Source organism: Sinohyriopsis cumingii, chromosome 4, assembly GCF_028554795.1.
Source record: "Sinohyriopsis cumingii isolate HCF-2022 chromosome 4, ASM2855479v2, whole genome shotgun sequence".
NCBI classification, from domain to species: domain Eukaryota; kingdom Metazoa; phylum Mollusca; class Bivalvia; order Unionida; family Unionidae; genus Sinohyriopsis; species Sinohyriopsis cumingii.
The window spans coordinates 70,357,609-70,380,759 of NC_142964.1; the positions used below are offsets into that span (position 1 = coordinate 70,357,609).

Below are 23,151 nucleotides of genomic sequence, written 5' to 3' on the forward strand. Positions count from 1 at the left end.
AATCACTATTGGAAAACTCCTATCAAGTGAAGATGATGTCCAATATTTAGTAATGTTAGCCATATGTACAACAAGAAATGTCCATCATTTAAAAGACATTTATAAAAGATAACTTTACACAACATTTCTAATCAGTTATTAAAAAGTACAACTTGATACAACATTTCTAACCAACTTATTCTGAGATGAAACATGAGTAAAACTCCTGTTAAAGGCTGCAGTGGACAAGAAAGACTTGTCACTAACAAGGCCCGTGCATTTTTTTGGTGTAATTCTTTCAACTCCACTGGTTATGCTCTTTCTGTCCTAAAAATGCAATGTAGCACTTTGTAAGGTCACTTCACTGCTACATGTTTCACAACTATAACAGTGAGTTCACTCAACATTGGCATTGCAGTCACAAATGCTAGTGTAAACCTCATCAATGGACAGCATTAAACATTGATATTTCATTCTCTATTGTTTACCAGTTAATAATAATTGTGGACAATGTACATATTTGACTGTTAATTCCGCTAGTTGGGTATAACTTCCTGTTTCTTAAATTTAGCATATCCTTAAGCTTATCAACACACACTCTTCATAGCTAAATGTTCAGCAGCCATTGTGGTTTACTGATTAGAACTGCAGGACCCATGACTGAAAGGGTGCGGGTTCAAATCCTACCAAAGGACTAGCCTGGACAAGCCACTGTGATGTGTCATTGGGAATGGTACTTTACTCCAACTGTCTCTGTACTGAATAACCTACTTGTGTTGCTATGACGTGAAGCATCAAACCAAACAAAAACCAAATGGCTTAAATGTCAATGTTTGTAATGTGAACCAAGAATAAAGCTGTCAACAGGTACTCGGGTACCTACCCATTGATAATAACCCAGGTACTAAAAATAAAACATAAAACAAGTACATATCAGACATCTGGCGTGCATGAGACACAGAATAAGGCATAAAGTTCTAGGCTCGTGTCGTGTGACTATTGTCTGCTGCGCATTCATCTATCATTAGACCTCCATCTAATGTCCTTATTTTCTATTAATAGTAACTGTATCTGAAACAGTTTCAAGAAAAAGGTTTCTTAAATGTGACACCATCATAGATTCCTTATATTTTGATGCACATATGTAGTCAACCTGTCCAGAGTTTTTTTAATAAAAGCACTAGATATTATTTGAAACAGGCTTTATCATTGTGATTCGTGGATATTACATGACTGAAAATGTTCAAGGAGGGCAATTTTGTTACAAATAAAAACATGATACATCAGGAAAAAGACAAATCAAAAGCACTTTACAAATTTTGAAAGAATTCCACAGTTATAAGCATTCATCATTTGTGGACATCGTGACGATTCAGTGGAAGTTAGACATGTGGACTAGTTAAAGTGAGTGTCATGCATAAATGATTTATCAATTTGTTTTGTGTCAATACTCTCCTGCTAACTACTAATCCACATGAATGTAGCCGATTTGTGACAATAATTTTAACTGCAGATCCAGGTAGGCATACAAAATAAATGTATGTTTTTCATACAATTTTCTGTAATCATGGCATGTAATATACTGACCGCCCAATATTTTGTTCAGATTATGCTTTTTTGCCAAATATTAGTAATAATTATACTTGTATCTCTCTTGGGGGTTAGTGTGTATGAACCTAATAAAAAGCATTTCAGGTTCACATTCAATACAATTTCCCTTTCATCGGGTACCCAGGTAACAGATCATTAGGACTGATAGGTACCTGGCAAAAGTTTCCTAAAATTCTCACAGCTTTAATCAAGAATGGGTCTCAGTGACTTTGATCAGTGGAACTCTCTAGATCACAAATTATTTTGGAAAATCCCAATTTCTTTGAGTCACAATGTCCTTGATCTCCGACCTTGTGACTGTAAAATTGGTTTTATTTAACTTAAGTGCAAGGCATCCAGAAACTTTGTGACAGTTTATAGTGACGTCTAGGACTAGGGCATCATGCCACAGACGTATAACATGATGTCCCACCCAGTCATATTATCCTGACACCAGGCTGACCAGTCCTAACACTAACCTCTTAATGCTCAGCGCCTAGCAAGGCAGCTGCTAGTACCATTTTTAAGTCTTTGGTATGACTTGCCCGGGGTTCGAACCTGCAACCTCCTGCAGGAAATGGCCCAACACAGCAATTTAATAAATGCATTAAGGCTGTTTATATTGGAATAAAAGAATTACTTTTTTTGTTTTTTTTAAAGAAGGTCCAGTCATGAGTATCACAACTAATAATCACGTTCAGAAGTTTTAAATATGAGACAAAAAGTTATCTTCAGCACAATAAAAAGGTTTTATTTGTTAAATCAGTTTATGGTTATGAATTTAAGTTTGTTAATGTAAAGTGACTTCTGGTGCAGACTCTCTTATTTAAAACAGTTGCCTGATAAACAATACAATCTGTGCTCATTTTAGGCTGGGTCACTGACACTTATTTTTCATCTTCGGTGCACAAAAAAAAAAGATAAAAGATCATAACAGTTGATTTTAGACTGATTTAAGCGGAGTAAAACCAAAAGGCTAGATTGCTGTTTAGAGCATGCTTATTACTAAAGCAGTATAAGAGGTCAATTTCAATAGCTTTCAGAAATGTCTTTTCATTTTGAACGACTTTGGCACCAATCAATACCAAATGGTCATCATCATGCACAGAAAAAGTAAAGGTGAGGAAATCTTCACCCTAAAAACGGATGCATTTTTTCCCTATAGTATCATACAGAATAAAAATAAGTTCTAAAGGGGAATCATTACTCAAGAGGAATTCAAATGGGCCACTTGTCCATTCTTATTTCTAGAATGAATCCTATACAACCTTCATATATTCTTGAGAAATTCCAAAGTATCAAATCTGTAACAAATCTGTCTGACACACTAACTACTGACCACCATAGCTCTTCCCTCAATTATTCACCTCCTGTGACATGCAGAAAGGCGAATTGGGCCTATTCTATAACTCTAAGACTACGCTTGAAAAACAGTTGTACCCTTTTTATGCCTGTTGACTGCAAATTTGTCCCAATCTTCATAACTCCTTATCTAGGTTTCTAAATACTATTCCATATGGTCCTAGTCATCGTTGTTTATCCTTGAGTTTGCAAATGACCATGACATCACTAACTGGTTTGGTTTTTGTGACCACGTGAATAGCCAATCAAGCCAATTTGTCCCCTGAACTGTCTGAAGCAGAATGCTTAATGACCTGTATGATGCATTCAGCATCCTTGCTGAGGCCACAAAACAGCTATTAGAATGAGGTGAGGCAGTGTTAGTCCTGAACTAAAGGACTAAAGGAACTAGAATGCTGCATATGCTTATCAACATTGCGTGAATTAATTGCCTAATGAGGATGCAGGCCCTCCAACAAAGGGGGGGGGGCATAATCACTGTCCATGATAGGGTGTTTCTCAACCTTTTTGGGGTAAAATCACTATCTCATGCTTGTGAAAGTACTGCTCCTCTCTTGGGGGCAGGCACACGTGTCCCAGCTTTGTGACTTAAAATGCTCTTTCATGAGTGCTGCTGCTCTCTTCCATATGTTTCTGACAGTGGGAAGGTACTGCTCCTCCCTTTCACTTTATCTCAGCTTCACTCCCTCACTCTGGGAAGATTCTGATATTCCCTCGTTATTTGGAGGAAGGGGTGCAGTCATCCCAAGAAAAGTATGCCTACTTTTAAAGAATATAGATGTTCCACTCTGAGACTCAATGAATTCTCTTAAGTGGAGGGTACATGAAGAAGGGATGAAGAATGTATAGTTGGTCCTTCTTTCCTCCATTTATAAGTTCTTCATTTTTTTGGCCAGATCCTAAATAGGATCAGGCTGAAGACAACAAACCAAACATCATTCCTTGCATATACATTTTATGCATGACAATCTGGTTGAGTGCACATCCCATCTAGTCCTGTTTAAATACAGTACATTGTGAGTGGTGTGGTTTTATTAGTACATGTACCATGGGCAAAGATGACATCTAGTCCTGTTTAAATGACAGTAACGAGTGGTGTGGTTACATTATTACCATGGGAAATGATGATATCTAGTCCTTTTTAAATGACAGTCAAGTGGCATGGTTACAATATACCATAGGTTAGATAATTAATGCCATCAGCATTGAAAAGGTCAACAACCGACTGGTCAGTTTATCTGTAGATCCATGTACATATCCCAAATATATCACAAGAGGTCAAATTTATAACCTCCTCACATGGGTTGAAGATTTTTTCTTGACCTTGGGTCCCCTACTTTTGAATCGTAAATTTATGCTGGGTCTTAATATTTCAATGATGCACATCAAGCATACAATCTGTTACAATAGCAAATATATTTTCCTGTTTAATCCCACTTTTTCATTTCTCATTTCTGCCAACATCTTCTTTTATATGGCTTTAATATATCTATCATAATTTAACTGAGTCTGAGCTTAGGACAGCTAAATATTCAGTATATCAATCACTTTTAAAGAATTCCTGGTGGCCAATTAATAGAGACAAATGCCCTTCATTTCCAAACAAAGCTGAAAAGGCAAATCTCAGTATCAGAAAGTTTCAGGAATATTATTATTCACAACTATCTACTAGTCAACCTGAAATCAGTGACATTCAGCAGAACAATCCTAGTTCTTAGCGTACTCAAGCTGGACAAATATTGCAAAATGCCTATGGCTAAACTTAGACTTTTAAGTTAGCAAACCTACAACTGAGAAATTTATTATTTCCAATTTATCAAAACTTGCTTCAAATAGTAAATATTCACATCATCATATATACAGGAGAAAAATTGAAGAACTGATAGATGAAAGAAACTGCACAGTCATGTAATAGAAGACTGTGGTACATATAATTGCTAAATAATGGTACTGATATGTGTACAGTGGGCAGGATTTATTGTTGCATTTCCCATAGGTTTGATGGCATACAAATTCACTTTCCTGACTCAAGGGACACCTCAAATTCAGTTCAGGAAAGCTCAACTTTACAATGCACTTGCCAACAGGCAAGTCCCAAAAAATTGAGACAGGGATACAAGATGTAAGAAATTTCAATTAACGTCAATGGTCTGAGAAAATACATAAAATACTAGCTCTGAATAGCTATTTTCCCACCTTTCACCGAATGTAGATGTCATTTCCATCTTGTCATTGTTAAGGTCCATCTCACATTTTCACATGCAGATGTGATAATGTCAATATATACTATTTAAAACAAGTTTTGACAACTAAGGAATAAATATTTACATTTAACCTATCAGTTAAATTTAATCATAATATTTTGTATGCATCCAGGATTTACAGACTTGCAGGTACTTTGTTAGCCTTGGGCAGTTTATCAGACTGCTCCTCTAAACAATTGGTTTTTCATAAATCGTTTTGATGCATGTCACCAATTTTATGGCCTTTATGTCTCAACTGTTGGTAATACAACTTGTGAGATTTCTTTTGACAGGCACTCCTCCCTATTAATTAACCATCAGGACGATTCATTCAAAGAATGATTGATGTTATGAAAATACAGTACCCTAAGCAGTGTTTATAATCTTTTGTTTACATCATAGTTACAGGAGATTGATACATTCTTACTGATTAAATGAACAAAAATATTAAAAAAAGTTTCCTCAGATCATTGTCAAATATTGTGATGTATGTTGCCAATTTCAAGAATCAAGGTGACTCAATGATAAGTGTTAAGTAAATGGATAAAATAATTGTTAATAAATCCTTCAGTTGTGAGCATATATAAATCATTACAGTCTAGCATTCATTCATTGTCTCTCTCATAAATCTAGCTATTTCCAAGCCTGTTTTGACCTATCCATTTATCTACGTACATGTACGTGTCTGTTGTCATTCTTTTAACTATATCTGTATTCTAACTCTTTCTAATCTAAGTCAGATCGATTTCCCCATTTTTGTGGAAAACAAAGAATCAAACAGTACAAGTTTTGCACAACAAAATACCACATATACTTGCTTATAAGTAAAGTCCAACTGTAAACTGCACCAATCCAGATCTGTCATCGCATATTGTGCCAGTGGACCTGGGTCTGTGTAGTTTAGTAGGAGTTATCAGTAGAAATAACGAGAGAACCTGACCTGCTAGTGCATTATGGTCTATGTTGTTTGCAGCTAAACTCAACTTATACTTGAACATACACAGTAGTATGCACCCTACGCTATAATCTGTTTCATGAAAACATGTGTGCAAAAACACAGAACAAAAAAAAAAAAAACCAAAAAAAACAACCAAACAAACATGAACTGAAATGTATACTATTAACGAGAAATACTTTTTTTAAACCTTATTTTAAAATAAATCAATACTTGAGGTTTCATGTCAACATTGATGTAATATCCCATGATCCCACCAAGGTATAAGTTAGTCTTCATGAATGTGCTATTACAACTGTATGGTCTTCAAATAATAGAAAAGAGTGAGAAGCAACAAGCTTTGTAAAATTCACAAATAATTTATTTCCTTTTAATAGAAACTGAAAAATGTAAAAAGAACTTATGGCATTACAAACTTAATAAAAAATAATCCTCGAATTTCAAACACAAACAGTGGTATTCCAAAATAAAAAATCCAACACTGAAAGGGTTGATGTGCCAGGGGTGGCCTGTGTTGTGGTGATATGCCAAGTCTTTTGTTGAATCACAATAATACAATCCAATTTTAATATATATCCTTATTTGAAATTTCACTATAAATCCTGGTCTTTATTTCCAAGAATGTTATTTTTTGAGAACTTTGTATTTCCAGAAAAGAATAACCTGAATAAAATAATTTGAGTAAATAAAGTATGCATATAAATACTGCACTAGCTAAAAAAACAAGGTAGAAATCAAACCCTCTTTTGTTAAAAATTCACTATCTTACAAAAACATCATATAAGAATGTAAAGCATCAAAACCCATTTAACACATTAACACTGGAGGTTTTTGCCATTTCTGCCTGAAAATCGAGTAGGAAACACATTCTGAAAGCTATTTCTGAACAGACTCGAAAACACCAAATCCCCAGTCATCTTTCAATAACATACTGCCTAGTTGTGTTAGAAACATCATTTTTTGTTGGCTATTTGACTTGCGCATGAGCAGAAGGGTAAATCATACCCGTTTGCCTTAGATCTGAGACCAAAAAGTCTACAATCCGGACACAAAATGGGATTCCGACCACAGGCGAATTTTGCATTAAAAAAAAGTCGGGTCCAAAAAATGAGGTTTTTCTATCTGTATTTTGTAGTACAACTAGATATTCCAGAGTATTTGGTATCATTGTAGAGCTACATCTGTCTACCTTTCTATAATACCATCTACTTTAGTGTATCATGCATGACCATGACGCCAGAGCTCAGCAGTAGGCTACTACCTCCTGCCCCGTAAAGTCGTCACTAGGGGTTAATGTGTTAAAAAGCCACACAAAAGCAATAGCCACAGCAGCAAATCCTTGTCCTATGTTGCACTATATTATCTTCAACTAGCGCCAGGTCTTTAAAATTGTTACTTTTCATTTCCAGAGGCAACCAAATTTTCACACGAACAAGCAAATATATATATATGGATGTAGATGAGCTACTAACACAACAAAATCTAATATTACCAATTAAGTAATTTCCCATATGTATCCGACTGAGAACATTTGTACTAGCAAACCGAATCCCAGAGTACAAGATGGCTGCAGAAGGAGACAAGCTCTCTATCAGAATATTCTCCACCTCTGCTGTTGTAACATACTTGGTGCACTCTGCCGGCGGCAAATCAAAAAATGCATTAAATTAATATCTAATCCTACAATTATTTCCAAGGCTATTTCATGACCATATAGAAATGGCAGAGTGATGTTCTAATGGTCACTTTTACTTACCCCATGGTTCCGCTGGAACTGAATACTTGGCTTCTGTCCGCTAACAGACTGAAAAAGAAAAATATTTGTGGATCATAAAAACTTCAGTAGGTAATAAACACCAATGCAGTCTGGATACAAAACAGTTCTCTGTGTAGGCATTGGTGCAGAGGGCATGGTCGACTGGAGATTACTAACCAATGAATGTTAATGATATCTGGTCAAAATAAGCATTCTTAAAAATGTACCATGCAGATACCTTTATGGTTGTGTTATATTTACCATGACCAAGACTAACGACCTTTAGACCCAAGAAATGTAGGTTTTTTTTAGTTGTGTTTGAGGTGAAAAACTAGAAAAACTAATTTTAATTATGCAATACTTACCCATCACTTTTGAGTAGCTTACTAGCATTCTTTTTCTTGCCAAAAAAAACCCTTGTCTTTTGGATGTGAATACATTCTCCCTCGAAGTGGAGAACTGTAAACAAACCAGTCCACTCAAATACCTCACATGCCCTGGCTAAGAACACTATCTTTTTCATAAGCAATGATTATGTCAGGACATCAGAGTGGGGTGGGAGGAGGGCATTTGGTAACAGAAAACAGGCAAGCATTGTATAATTACAAAAAAAACACCACCCCAAGTATATTTTCATTGCAGCAATACACATCCTGTCGCTATTGCTCAGCTGAATGTGTCAGTTATGTGGGCAGGCTGATGTGTTAAAACTAATCGAAACAGATAAAAATGAAACATGCTCATGATTTGATGGGGAGATCCACATATTCCAAGGGAGACTTGAAAATATGCCCATCAGGCAGTGACAGCTCTAACCTCATGGGCTTTTTGTTTCATACACAAAATGTCTGAAGGAAGTAATATGCACTTTTCATGGTAATAATAATCCACCATGAGATGGTGGAAGCCAAAACATCAATGTAACACTTAAGAGGAAGCAAAAGATATTTCCTACCAATCTTTTTCCCTTTGGACGTACATGTATTATCATCCCCCACACAGATTCGACTGAGACTGAATGTACTATACTGAAACCCTTTTTTGTTATTATTTTAAATTCTAATGCATTAAGAATAATTACATTCAAACTTGTGACCCTCAAAAAAAGCTGCTACATGTATTATCTGCTATTGATATGTAGGAATAAGTGATGTATAAAAAGGCGCCAATCTACAGATTAGAGTTTATGGAATATGTGATCACTTATGAACCAAACAGTAATCATGTGGAAATTTAGGAAATGACTAAAATTACAGTAGTTGTCAATATTGAGAAAAAAAATTAAAACAGACTATAACAAGCAATTACTAAATATAATTAAAAAATAGTGTGCATTCATCAGCAAAGTTATTTCTGTATTTTCTAACTTTTTTAGTATATAAGCCTCAAAGAATTTTTTTTAATACATCAGATTCAGTTGTTAGGTAGTACAAATTTTCAACTCCTCTTCAAAAACAAATCTGCTGCTCTTTGAACTTGTGCAGGAAGAGGCCTCTAATGGAAAGTCTTTATAGCCTAACATAATATTCTTCAATGTACAAACCTTTCTATAACAGCCACTCATGGGAAAAGGCAAAAGTAGCCTTTGTAGACAGGTGACCTCTGAGAGCAGGTACAGTTCAAACTTGGTTTAAGACAAATGTATGTACCATGAACTAAATAGCATAACGTTATTATTAGCACTAGTATCATTATTATTTCATGTTATATTATTAGACGTAGTAGTATGATACCAAGATACTTTCATTTAACTGAACTATTTTGCAATAATCAAGAAAACTACAACTCTGTACATGCACTAATTTATCTCTTTCTCTCTCTCTCTTATTCTACAACAGGGTATATGTTTTCTCTCTCTCTTACACCCACACACTTGCAAGCCCTTTTCTCATTTTCATTAGAAACAGCTTTTAAATAAATTTACTCTCTCTTATTCTACAACAAAGTACATGCTCTCTCTCTCTTTCTCTCTCTCTTATGCACACATCTAAACACATGCATGCACTTTTATCTCATTTACCATAGAAACAGCATCTAAATAATGTTTACAAATTGACAGCTTACCTGTGACTGTGAAACACACAACTGGACTTTTGTTAAGCATGAAAACATACGTTCATATTTAAACAATTGACGGATTAGAAGCTGTTGCTCATACCAAGATCAACAGACAGTCTGCTTTTGATGATGGTAAATGAAATAAAGCTTCCTGGAGCTATGGTTAGTAGCACCTTAAATGCTAATCCGAGTTTCCTCTGACCCTTCTCTCCCCATTCTTTGTATTCTGACTTTTATGTTGGTGTGTACGGTCAGAGTCAAATGCCTATCAAAAATTTTGAATTTGCCACCACAATGCTAGTTTCATCGGGCAGAGAACACAATTCAGTGCAGTAGTCACATGATAAAACACAACCATCTTTGATATGGCTCCATTCATTATGAATCTGACTTTCTCCAAGTTGCTGTGACAGTTACATGTTTCTGGTCATTGTTCTTAGAACAATTATGTTGATTATAATTGTATGTCCTTTCTTTCTTTTATAAACAATATGTGATGTTCATTTAATATTTTAAAATATTTAACATTTGAAAGGGGTTTATTGTTGATATCAAGTAACTACATGGCCAGGTTGGCTGCAAGATATATGTAGTCATGTGACTAGCAATAACAAATGGCGAGTACTGGGTCAAATTTTATCAGTGTAGAAGTTTCATCTTGTCTGTAAGCAGATCCAAGACACTGATTAAAATACAATTTCTCAGAATAAATCAAATCACCTTCCAATCAATTTAGTTCAGATATGACTCCATGTAACATTGTTTATGTTTACTTGGCCTGCTGGTAAGCAGCTGCCCTATGCCGCCAGTGCAAGGTGGTGTTGAATTCCAATTTTTTTAAAAAGGTTACGGACTCTGACCCAACACTCCAATATAAATGTCAAAGTATAACAGATGAGGTGGAAAAGGTCAGAGGATATTCAGATTACATGTCACTAGTGCAGTATATCTCCTGTAAGGTTGAAAACTGCAATGTTTTTGAAACCGATATGCTGACTTCAGAGTTTCACTGGACTATGAAATAAAACTGAATAAGAAACATTTGGACATTGCTACAAGCAATTTACCTTTATATATACCATGCACTGATCATCCAACAAAAGTAGTTTCATTTACATATTTGGTGCAGTACCCTCAAGTGACATTTTTTGGACCCTAAAGACTACAGGTATCTGTAGACAGGGTGAAACCACTGCTTGGTGAGAAAGCACATGGCTGTTGACCGCAGAAACCAAGTAACTGATAATTACATGAAACTGATATAGAAAATTTGCTGGGGGGAAATAGAACGGTGGTGGTGACCAGGTGACCACTCAACTCAGGCAACCATTAAGAGATGTTTAACTGTAATTGTACCATACATGAATAATTGAATGCAACCAGAATTGGTCTAGATCTTCAAGCTACTAAATGCATTTTAAAAGGCATGCCTTGGTGATCAGGACTCAGTCTGGTAACATAAGTTTACATTTTGCTGTTTTCTCTAATTACCACATCAAATTTAAAACAAGTGGTTCAAGTGGGTCTGAGATAGATTACCCATCATCTGCCAAGAAACCTGATTGCATACACTATATTTATTTCAAGGCATTATTTAAGCACATATCAGCATAATTTGTCCAATAAAGAAATGTTTTTTTCTAGTTTGGTAAAAGCACATGTATATGAAGGTGAATCAGCATCATCTGCATAATTCTGAAAGCACTTCAACCAAGGATGCCTTCTGTCAATTTGATCAAATTCTGTTGAGCAGTTTTTGAGAATTCATTAAAAGCCTTTTTTTATATATAAAAAACAGCCAGTAGCTGCATTTTAAGACAGATCATCACAATTTGCCCCCCCCCCCACAAAAAACATGTTTTTGAATGTATTTTGAAAAGTCATTAAAAGGTTTAACTATTTTTTAGTAGTAGTAGTGATCATATCTGGTGCTGAATCGACATTTTGAAAACAATTAATGGGCTTTCATGCCAGAATAATTTCTGTCAAATTCAGATAAATTCTCTTGTGCAGTTTTTGAGAAGTTGTATAATGGTGATTTGATCAGAAGCCAGATCAGCATCCACTAAAGTTACTAAACCAATCTGACGCTCTTTGACACCAGAGCGGTCCCTGTAAATCATCTGCAAACCAGTCAAGTGAATTTTGATAAGAAATTGCAAGTAGCAATTGCGATTTGCACTAGGAATGAAAAACCAGAAGTCAGGACGAACATGGCCAATTACATATAAATAGACCAGTCTTTTTCAGCATGTATCAAATGAATGGTGTTGTGGTGTATCTCAGTGTGAATTAAGTGTAAATCCTTCATGCACAAAACTAATTTTAACTACATTTCAAGATGCTGATGTGAAAATAAAACAAGAGATGCAAATATCATTTGAGATGCTCTCTGTAACAAACTGTAGTATGGTGTTATTAAAAATTTGTGGCAATTATTTGAATTGCACGGATGCATCCATTATACAGTATATGAATGAGCAATATGGGTTTTTTTTCAGTGCAAAAATGCTGCTAGGACTGAACTTGTTTTCTAATAGTCCCCATATATAATAGACCAAATATATTAATTTCTTCTATACACAGGACTCATCTCTCTTATTATCAACTGCGATTAACTGATGCGCCTAGTTTGGTTTTCAAACAAACGTATTAATATAAAGTCTTCTTTTGACGTCAGAAAAGCCACAATTCCTAAGTTATCAATAAATATCAGGACTCAAACTAGAGTAAGAAAAATAGGTGAAATGACTTCCATTCAGGATTTTAAAACACCTGAGAAGTGAGAGAGCCAGAGAGAGAAATAAGATAATGTGTGTGTGTGTGTGTATGATTTGGATTTTTAATGTAGATTTAACAATTTTTCAGTCATATCGCTAACAAGTCTGCAGTGTGGCAGTTTATGGTGATGCCTAGCACTGGGGCATCATGTAACATCCAGTCACATTATCCTGACACCAGGCCGACCAGTCCTAATACTAACCTCTTAATGCTGAGCGCCAACAGAGGCAACTGTTAGTACCATTTTTGAAGTCTTTGGTATGACTTGACTTGGCCCACGACCTCCCACATCTGAGGCAGATGCTTTAACCACTATGCCACCAGAGCAGTAAATTTCAGTTGCAATTGCATATTTATCAATTTAAGAGACCAATAAATATGCTGTCAACATAACAAATATTTTTACATTAACTACAACAGAATTTTCTATCCATTCTTTCAAAAAAATATGAACAGTGTTTCAGATTTAATTATACACTACAAGAAATCAATCTGGAAAAAATCTGTTCTGATAATGGCAAAACAATGATGTAATTGATGCAATACAGAAACAGATTCAGTGACAATTTAAAATAAAACAAGAGTCCCCTGTCGGGATTGATGCTCTACTTGACAAAAAGAATTTCCAAGAAGACAAGATAGATGCAAAATCAGACCATTTACAATCAGTCATCAACAGAAAGCTTCTGGTGAAAACCCTAATGTTAACATGACAATCCATTTAGAATGAACAGTGGTAACATTTTCAAGATAGCTGCCATGGCGACCACACTGGAGGTCAGATCGGCAAGCTGATATAATGACCCATCCAGGAGAATTGCAATAACAGATTTTAAAAACTGATACAATTTTACTTCTGAACCAAGCAAATATCGTAAGTCTTCCAATGAAGATGCCACCTAATCAGGGTCTTATGTCCTTAGTATCACTCTGCTGCCCAATGGGGGGGGGGGGGGAGCGGGCGGGCGCCAAAGTACATTAGGCACATGGTGATGGTGAATAGGATGGTACTGAATAAAGGCCTTTTTTCCACACTGGAATCCTCTCCAAATCAGTGAGTGAAGTGCAAAACTATTCACAGATATAAAAACAGGTGACTTCTCTGCCTAAAAGAACAATTACAGTTGCTATTTCAACCTTTAGAGCTCATGATATACTGACAAATACATGAAAACAATTAGATGTAAAGTTTGAATGTTCAAAGTTCTAGAGATCTATTTTGTTATCTTTTATTTTCAGCTAAGAGAAAAATTTAACCAATGAGGGTCAAGTCAGGTCAAAATCTGAGAAAGAAGCAGCATCTCACCTAGAAGAGGAAATGGTTGATGTTTTGCAAAGCATGGTTCTCTGTTATCTGTTCTACTGATTACTCGCAACGAACTCCCTTGAACTGATGAGCATTCTGAAATGGCTGATCTGGGACTTATGCAGTTTGAAGTTGGAACCGACATATACCGTATATACTCGCGTATAAGCCAAAAAATTAAGGAAAAAAATCAGGCCTGTAAGAAGGGGTGTCGGCTTATCTGCGGGCCAAGGTCCAAGTGTGAAATTTTTAATGCTTTTTCCCCTCGATTTTCAGTATTTATTGTTTCTGTCAATTGCCAAAGATGAGATCACATGCCTAAAGATGCCACATGGCTCATAAGATTTGTGCTGTCATTAAGTGAAACAAATAATTTTTTTCTAACTTAAGTGGTAGGATAATGAATGAAAAACATGTTTTAACGTACTTGAATTCTATCTGACAGATGTCCATCCAACAGAAAATGCAGCCATACGTGTTATTTGAGCCACGGTGGTACGTGTATTTTCCAAAAGAAACGCCATATTAGTAATCTCCAGTCAAGTATTTAACCCTCAGCTAATCAGTAATCATTAAACTCTATGGTATCGTACAAATGCACGCTAGATTATTTCAGTGTAAATATGAAAAGAATCTACGTAAAAAAAATAAAAGAATTATGACATTGAAGGTATATACGACAAAACAATTTGATCGAGAGTAGAAATACATGTACGATAGTCTTAAAGGAACAAGAGCGAGAGGCTCCATAGGGGTTTGTTGAGCGCACGCTTAGGAAGGGTAAATAACAGGGCAAAATATGAGTCAGCGTGAATAATTGTAAAACAATATAATTTGTGGGATTTCTTTGACAGGTGTTTTAGAAGTAATCGGCAGCCACAGTTTATATACTACTGTTGTTTAGCTGTTTGTAAAGCAAAGTTGTTTGTTAGCGGTAGAGTGTTGTACAATAGCTACCATATGCTTAATCTGTGGTAAATGCCTCGGGAATAATAGGTTTGTTTTGTTGCACAATGCCAATGACTTTACTAATACATGCCGACTCTCAGATGTATTGTTTAATGAGATGTGGTAGTGGACATGGTTTCTGCTCAAAGTTATAAACTGTCACAATACTTGAATAATGTCCACGCTGAAACCAATCATATTTTGATCAATTGAATCACACTACCGGTAGTTTAAAAAAAAACACAAATAAACAACAATGATAAATAATTATCAAATACAAATTGATAACCAACCACACATGGAAATAATTCCAGGATAAGGTATAGAAATAGTATACTACCACTATAAGAAATTATTTCAGTTTAATCTCTCTAGAAGTTTATATTCAATCCAATCAGATAAAATGAATAGTGTACGGGAATGGCGGAAAAGCAAAATCATTCAGTAAGTGCTGTATCAGCAATGCCATGGATGGAACAGAGGATGATGCTATATTTCAATCCGACAATGATGAGGAGAGAGAGAATAACGACACATTATCGGATGACCATGATGACAACAGGGTTCGAAACTAATGTACGTCCGTTAGTCCGCGACTAATAATTTTCCTCACTGACTAATAAATATTTTCCAATACAAGTCAGCCTGACTAATAAAAAATGAATGCATGTAATTATTTTAAAGTTTGCTTTCCTGATATTTTTAATGAATTTCATAACAGAAATGCAGGCAAATAACTTGCTATTTTTAGTTATTGAATTTGTTGTAACTCCCGTATGTAAATCCAGATCACCTAGGCGCTTTATATTGAGCATTACAAATGGTGTGCAAAGCGTTATTGTCGCACTGGCCAGGATCATAGTTAAACAAAGAAAGCAAAGAGAACAATGTGGCAATTTGTACAAGGTGTGGGAAATCCGGCCAAATGGCTGACAATAATGAGGACAAAAGGGAACGCGACAAACAGTATGATAAAGAAAGTAGGAACCGAACTTTTCTAGAGAAGTGGAAATGCAGTCGGCTGTAGCTTAACTTTAACCCAAAGTAAATACCATGTTTTGCAGCGTCTGCAGAGAGCATTCAAAAACGGAGGATGAAAAAAAAGCTCATTTGTAGTTGGATGTTCCAATTTACAGTATTTTGAGAACTAATGGATTTTGCTGCGGACTAGTATGTCTTTTGTCCTGTAAATCTGCTCGACTAGTTAATAAAAAAGTTAGTTTCGAAAACTGTGACAATGACGACGTATATGATGAAAGCACGCCCATAACAGAAGCCGAGTTTCGTGAACTGTTTGGCGAGTCTGATACAGAGCCAGATTTTGAAGGATTCTAAAAGTGATAGAACTTTTATAATTCATGATTTTAGAATGAGGATTAATTAAATTTCCATTAAGACTTAACACTTTAGAATTGTTTTTATTTCAACATATAAATTAGCTTTCGTACCTTCATTTTATTTAATAATGTGATTTGCCTAAATAAACATATTCAGAACTCACTTTGTGCATCTTGTGATGTACCGGTAGTCTAGAAATTATGGGTCAGTTTATACGCAGGTCATGCACTTTATAACAGTTTTACCAATTCAGTTTGGGGGGATCGGCTTATACACAACCAGGCTTATACACGAGTATATACGGTAAGCAAGTATATATGGCAATCTACTGTGTGGGCTAAAGCACAGATGTGTGGATGCCAAAATACCTGTATAATAATAATAAAAATAATAAAGACTTTATTTAGAGAAGGTAACTTGTTTAATTACAGAACTAATCTACACTGAGGCCTTCTATCTGTCATATACAGCATATACAAGATGTGAGTATGTGTGTGATTTGGATTTCTAATGTAGCTTTAACAATTTTTCAGTCATATCGCTAATTTTTCAGTCATATCACTACGATGTCTGCAGTGTAACAGTTTATAGTGATATCTAGCACTGGGGCATTATGCTGCAGACATGTAGCACAATGTCCCACCCAGTCACATTATTCTGACATCAGGCGGACCAGTCCTAACACTAACCTCTTAATGCTGAGCGTCAAGCAAGACAGCTGTTAGTACCATTTCTGCAGGTCTTTGCTATCACTCGGCCAGGGATCTAACCCACAACCTCCCACATTCAATGTGGACGCTCTAACCACTAGGGCACCAGAGCGGTACCCACACAAACAACAAGATGTGAAGAATATGGCTCAACACTAGATAATTATTTTAAAAATCAAAGTATCAAGCCTGGAACATAAAAACATATAAAGTATCATCATCCTGCATTGAAAAAATTCAACTCTGAAAATAATGAAAAATTACAAAAAAAGCAGGCGATATTTATTGTGCTAGAACTGTTCAAATGTCTAATGATTTCATCCATTTGAGACAATGATTATGAAAAGAAGTAATATTAGGAACTTGAATTATGTCACTGGGAATAATCTATACCAGTGGACCAGTATAGTGAAAACTTTTTTAAACAATTCCTTCTTTGGCTTATGTTTGAATTAGAGGTATTACCCCAAATCACATTACAATAATCCAGATATGGCTGAATATAACTGTTATATTCTCTTACAAGTCAAATCCAACTGCACAGGCAAAAATCTGCTGTTGCATAATGCACCAGCAGATCTGGATCTGTGCAGTTTGTTAGGAGTAATCAGTAGAAAAAACAAGACAAATACTTTGGTCTGCTGGTGCATTCTGCTATGGCAGATCAGGATCTTTGTTGTTTGCAATTTGATTTGGCTTATAAGCAAGTAAATACAGTAATTTCTATGTAGCGCTTCTATAGCATCCATATGCTGAAAGCATAAAAAAAATACAGCAAGTCAATCTAACAAGCAATGACATTTACATGAATGCCACCATCGACAAGGTATGAAGTGAATCACCTGGCTGTATAAAGTGTTTTTATCATTAGACTGAATATAAAACAATAAATACTTAACTGATGACAAGGAAGAATGATCTTGAAACATGCCTCAATCCACAGACATATTTAAGCATGTTAATTACAAAGACTTCTTAGTGTAAGAGAAGTTATCAGAATTTTTTTAACACTTTCTTTTATAGCCCAATATGCCCTCACATATTTTGTATGTGGTGACTAATTCAGGCAGGAGCTGCAGTGGCTGATTGATTAGTCTTTTGACACAACAGGTAAATATACATGTCCTACACTTGAATCTGTCTGTGGTACATCCTTGGACAAGGCACTGTCATCCATTTGCCTTTGCAATAAATAACCTGTGTTGCTGTTCTGCAAAAAATCATAACCCCTTCTTTTTGTATTACAACTAACCCCAGACATGTACAATAATTGCATTCCAAAAAGAGTTGTTGTATAACTCAAAATTTGGTGCGCTGCCTTTAATTTTCACTGAAAAATATATCATTAAATTAACTTTAATCCAATTCATTTTAGCTGTAAACAAATCCTAATTTTCTGGCTTTAGATAAAATAATTTAATTGATTTAGTCTTCATAAAAAAAAAATAATATTTTTTTTAAGTATGAAATCATGTTAATTCAAAATATGTGCAAGTCAAAATCACCTAAGTTGGTGGATACCTGTAGTCTTTAGGGTCCAAAAAATGTCAAAATCAGACGGTAGCCCTGTATGCTATCAGTAAGAGAACAAGGAAACCAAGGTAAAATTCAGCAGCATTGAGGAACTGGATAGCACAAAGGATGAAGAAAAGAAAACTGCTTGAATTGTTAAAGACGTGTAGATGATCATAATTCTAGTCCTGCAACGCACTGGCAAAATTCATGTCAAATACATTTCACAGAACACATTTGCACTCAGTTAAGTCTGACTATTCTCTTAAAATTTTTAGAACATTACATCATTTTTCAAATACATGTAACTGTATTTATTCAATTAAGTATCATACTTAGCTGTTAAAACTCTCCACATTGGATATCACCTTCCCTGGCATGCACTTCTAAAATGATCAGTTAGGAAATGCACAGTTCAGTGAAATGACAGACATTTCAGGGATCCCATATGGACGAGCAGTCTAAAACACTTGCCTTAACCTATCACTGCCATCTCACCTATGTCCGCATGGGTTTAAGTCTCAGGCTCAGCCAATGTGGGTATGTGAGAAAGCTTGCCAGTGGCTTCCAGAGGGAATATGATTCCTACCAGGGTTTTTCAGGTTCTTAATCCACCAAATATATTGGCTGCCATGTATAGCCTATCATGCACTGGAAAACGGCTGTATACACAAAACAACAACAATATCCAAGTGAAATCTACTTCAAGGAACCAGATCACGTAGTTTAATAAGTCATAGGAAGAAAGACTAAATAAGAAAACAAGGGTTTAAACCTGTTTATGTATAGAGTTCTTGAAATTAAATGCCCAAAACAGTTGCTGTTGTTGTTGTTGTAGGGTTTAAATGCCATTTTTCAGCACAAGATAGGCTATACATGGCAACCAATATAAATGGTGCAGGAATAACACAGGAGAACCCTGGAAAGAACCACCAACACACGAGAAGCTACTGGCAAGCATAACCACATTGGCTGAATCCGAGACTTGAACCCACACAGAGACGAGATGGCAGTGATCCGTAATGATGAGCACTTTAGACCACTCAGAGCCCCCACCCAAAAATAGTCATTATATGATCCATATTTGGAACACCAGTTGTTATTGTTTTACCTAATTTTAGTTATGTTTGGTTTTCATATATTGATTTTCCTAGGAAATAATCTTTTTAAGTTCTTCTGAACAATATTCTTTTTCTCAGAGGAATCCCAGCATATTTGCTATATCTTGTAAAATCTTGTAATTTTCTTGAATATGAGTGAACCACACAACTATGACGATGACTTGGATACAAGTTAACTACACTGCTAAGACTTACTTCAATATGAGTGAACCACACTCCTATGATGACTTGGATACAAGTTCTTGTTGTAGGGTTAATGACATTTTTCAGCACAAGATAGGCTATACATGGCAGCCAGTATAAATCACGGTGGAGGAAGAACCCGGGAAAACCCCTGAAAGAACCACCGACCCACAAGAAGCTACTGGCAGCTTTCTTACATACCCACAATGGCCGAATCCAAGACTGAAACCCATGCAGACAGAGATGAGATGGCAGTGATCCGTAATGGTGAGTGCTTTAGACCACACGGGGTAACCTGAATACAAGTTAACTACACTTCTTTGATGATGTCTTGGATAAGAGTGAACCACACTGCTATGATGATGACTTGGATAAGAGTGAAACACACTGATATGATGATGACTTGGATAAAAGTGAAATACACAGCTATGATGATGACTTGGATAAGAGTGAAACACACTTCTTTGATGATGTCTTGGATAAGAGTGAACCACACTGCTATGATGATGACTTGGATAAGAATGAAACACACTGCTATGATGATGACTTGGATAAGTGTGAACCACAATGCTATGAGCTGGATATGAGTGAACCACATGACTGATGACTTGCATATGAGTGAACCACACTGCTATGCTGATGACTTCTACAATTCATAGTTTAATCTATAAATCCTTCATTGTAGATGATGTCAACATGTGACATGCATTGAGTGGTTTGAAATGTTTCAATCTTTAATTACTAGACATCCTGCTTCAAAATAAACTTTCTTAAACATCTGGCTGAAACAGCTAACCAAAAATGTGTTTGTTCCAAACCATGGATATTTCCCTTCCATTCATTCTAATGGTTTTCAGTAACAAGTACCATATATATACTTGCTTGTAAGTCAAGTCATACTGAAAACAACAAAGATTCTGATCTACCATTACATAATGCACCTGCAGATCAGGGTCACTGTTGTTTGTGCTACTGATTACTCCTAACAAACTGCATAGACCCAGATCTGCTGGTATATTATGCAATGACAATCCCGGGTCTGTGCAGTTTGCAGTTGGACTTGTCTTGTAGGCAAACTTATATAGTATTTCTGCTTACAGTCCAGGTACAGGGAGAACAGAACTTTCATAGCTGTTGACATACGCAGATCTGCCGATGCATTATTTGACAGCAGATCTGGGTCTGTGCAGTTTGCAGCTGGACCCCACTTATAAGCTAGTATATACAGTAAATCTCATAGTTTCACTAGGTAGCAAGTTTTACTGGGCAGCTCATAATAAGAAAAAAACAACAAATGAATTTCAATTGAAAGGTGCACAAGTCCACCTTTTGTGGCTCTTCATACATATTTATTTGTTGTTCTTTTTTGTGGGGTAATACTGTATCAAATTACTCTGCGTGACACTGTGTTCTTTATACCGCAAAACAAAGGCCTTCCCACTGCAGAAAAGAATGGCATAAAAAAAATTCCCATACTACATATTTATGCTTCAATAGAGAGAGTCACTGTGTAATTGTTTATTCTCTGCAGCAACAATGTGTGATACAACATCCTTCTTTTCCATGTAAAACATTTCTCTGAACTAAGAAATCTAGATCATATTCATTGAAAAATCTAATAAGGTGCCCACATACACTGCATGAATAACAATAAATTCGAGCAATTATGCATCACTGAAATATTGAAAATATGCCATAAGTACACTTAATTCCAGCAATGACGCAAGTTCACATATTTAGAGGGCATGATGTCACTTGCTTCCCTATTCTCTCTACTGTAAATCTTTGCAACCAGTAATCAGGCTCATCTAACACAATTGGGATGAATCCTCTCAAATTAAAATTCCATTCTCAAGGATTGCTTATGGCATTAATTCCTGTATTTGGCACATTCTTTCCACACATACATGAGACATGTTTTTCATTTGGCCCACTTGGAAATCCTTTCTCATGTTGCCCTATTAAATGACCTGCAGATATGGGTGATGCAAAGTAGCATTAATTTTGTCCAGTATCCAGAAATTATAACTTTTGCGTTGGGTCACCCATAACCTGTGTCAAATTTTGAACATGTACATCCATCATTGGCCCAAAAAAAAGTATTCCTGTTGCTCTGGTTTTAAAATTAGGGTAGTTATTTTTAAAAATAACACACATACACACACACACACACACATATATATATATATATATATATATATATATATATATATATATATATATATATATATATATTGCTAAGCGCTTCAAGAGCAAAACCAGCTCAATTAGATGCACAAATCAATGTAAGAATTTTTTTAAAACATTTAAAAAAAGATTTTACCTAGGGATACAGGGATAGTCAGCTGACAAGAATCATTTTTTTGATTTATTGCTGACCTTAAAAAGAATCATGACAAACATGTATAATCTGACATACTGACACAATCTTAATGATGTAAATGAAATGTATTTTCAAGATGGTGACCTACCTGCCATAATACGGCACAATCAGATATGAAACAGATCACAACTGTCCTATGTGACATGGAGATTTTAATCCAATTGCAACATGGTGTGTCAAGCTAAAAATATGCTTTTGTAAACGCAAACCCCTTGAAACTGTCATATTTTGAGAAAACACAATTTTCAGTAATCTTCGAAAACTGGGGGAAAAAAAACAAACACCACTTTCAGTATATGCCTGTTCTATGTAGCATGCTTAAATGGTAAAGAGACATGATTGGAGTTGATGCAAAGCTATCCGTTGGGAAGTTTAAACAGTGGCAATTAAAAGCAATATGGTCAGGTATAAATCACTATTTCCTATATTGCTTAATTTGCTGACAATAGCTAGTGAGATGTGTTTGAAGATTGCAAAGGGCGAGTCCATTGTGATAATTTGCATTGGTACGATCAGGACATGGAACAACCCAATATAGGCAAATCAACAAACTGCTAAATACAGGTATAACAAAAAAGTTAGTACATATCACTGCTATGAAAAAGAATGTTTAAGCCATATGTATTATAGATTTTTGACAAGTTTGAGAATAGTGGTAACATTTCTTTGAAGCTGGATTATACTGCATATATAAAATGCAAAGTATTATAAACCCTGAACAGCAAATGCATTATGCTACGCCAGATCAGGATCTTCGTTGTTTGCAGTTTGACTTGACTTATAAGTGAGTATAAACAATAACCGTTTGGTTACAAAAAGTTCCTCAATTCCAGAAAGTGTCTCATTATTTTTCTGTATCTTTATCAATATACATGTATGATGGCACACCAGCATCATTTTTCAAATACTGAAATCCCTTTTACAAC

At 35.5% G+C, this 23,151-nt stretch overlaps 1 protein-coding gene across 1 annotated transcript in view; it reads right to left on the reverse strand.

Moving 5' to 3' along the window:
• The window catches only part of LOC149801418 (RNA polymerase II elongation factor ELL-like), a 103,983-nt gene that overhangs the window by 75,346 nt on the left and 5,486 nt on the right, over positions 1-23,151 (reverse strand). Inside the window, exon 2 of the mRNA XM_089955516.1 lies at positions 7,886-7,933. Coding sequence (XP_089811642.1) covers positions 7,886-7,933 — 48 coding nt within the window. The remainder of the gene's footprint in view (positions 1-7,885; positions 7,934-23,151) is intronic.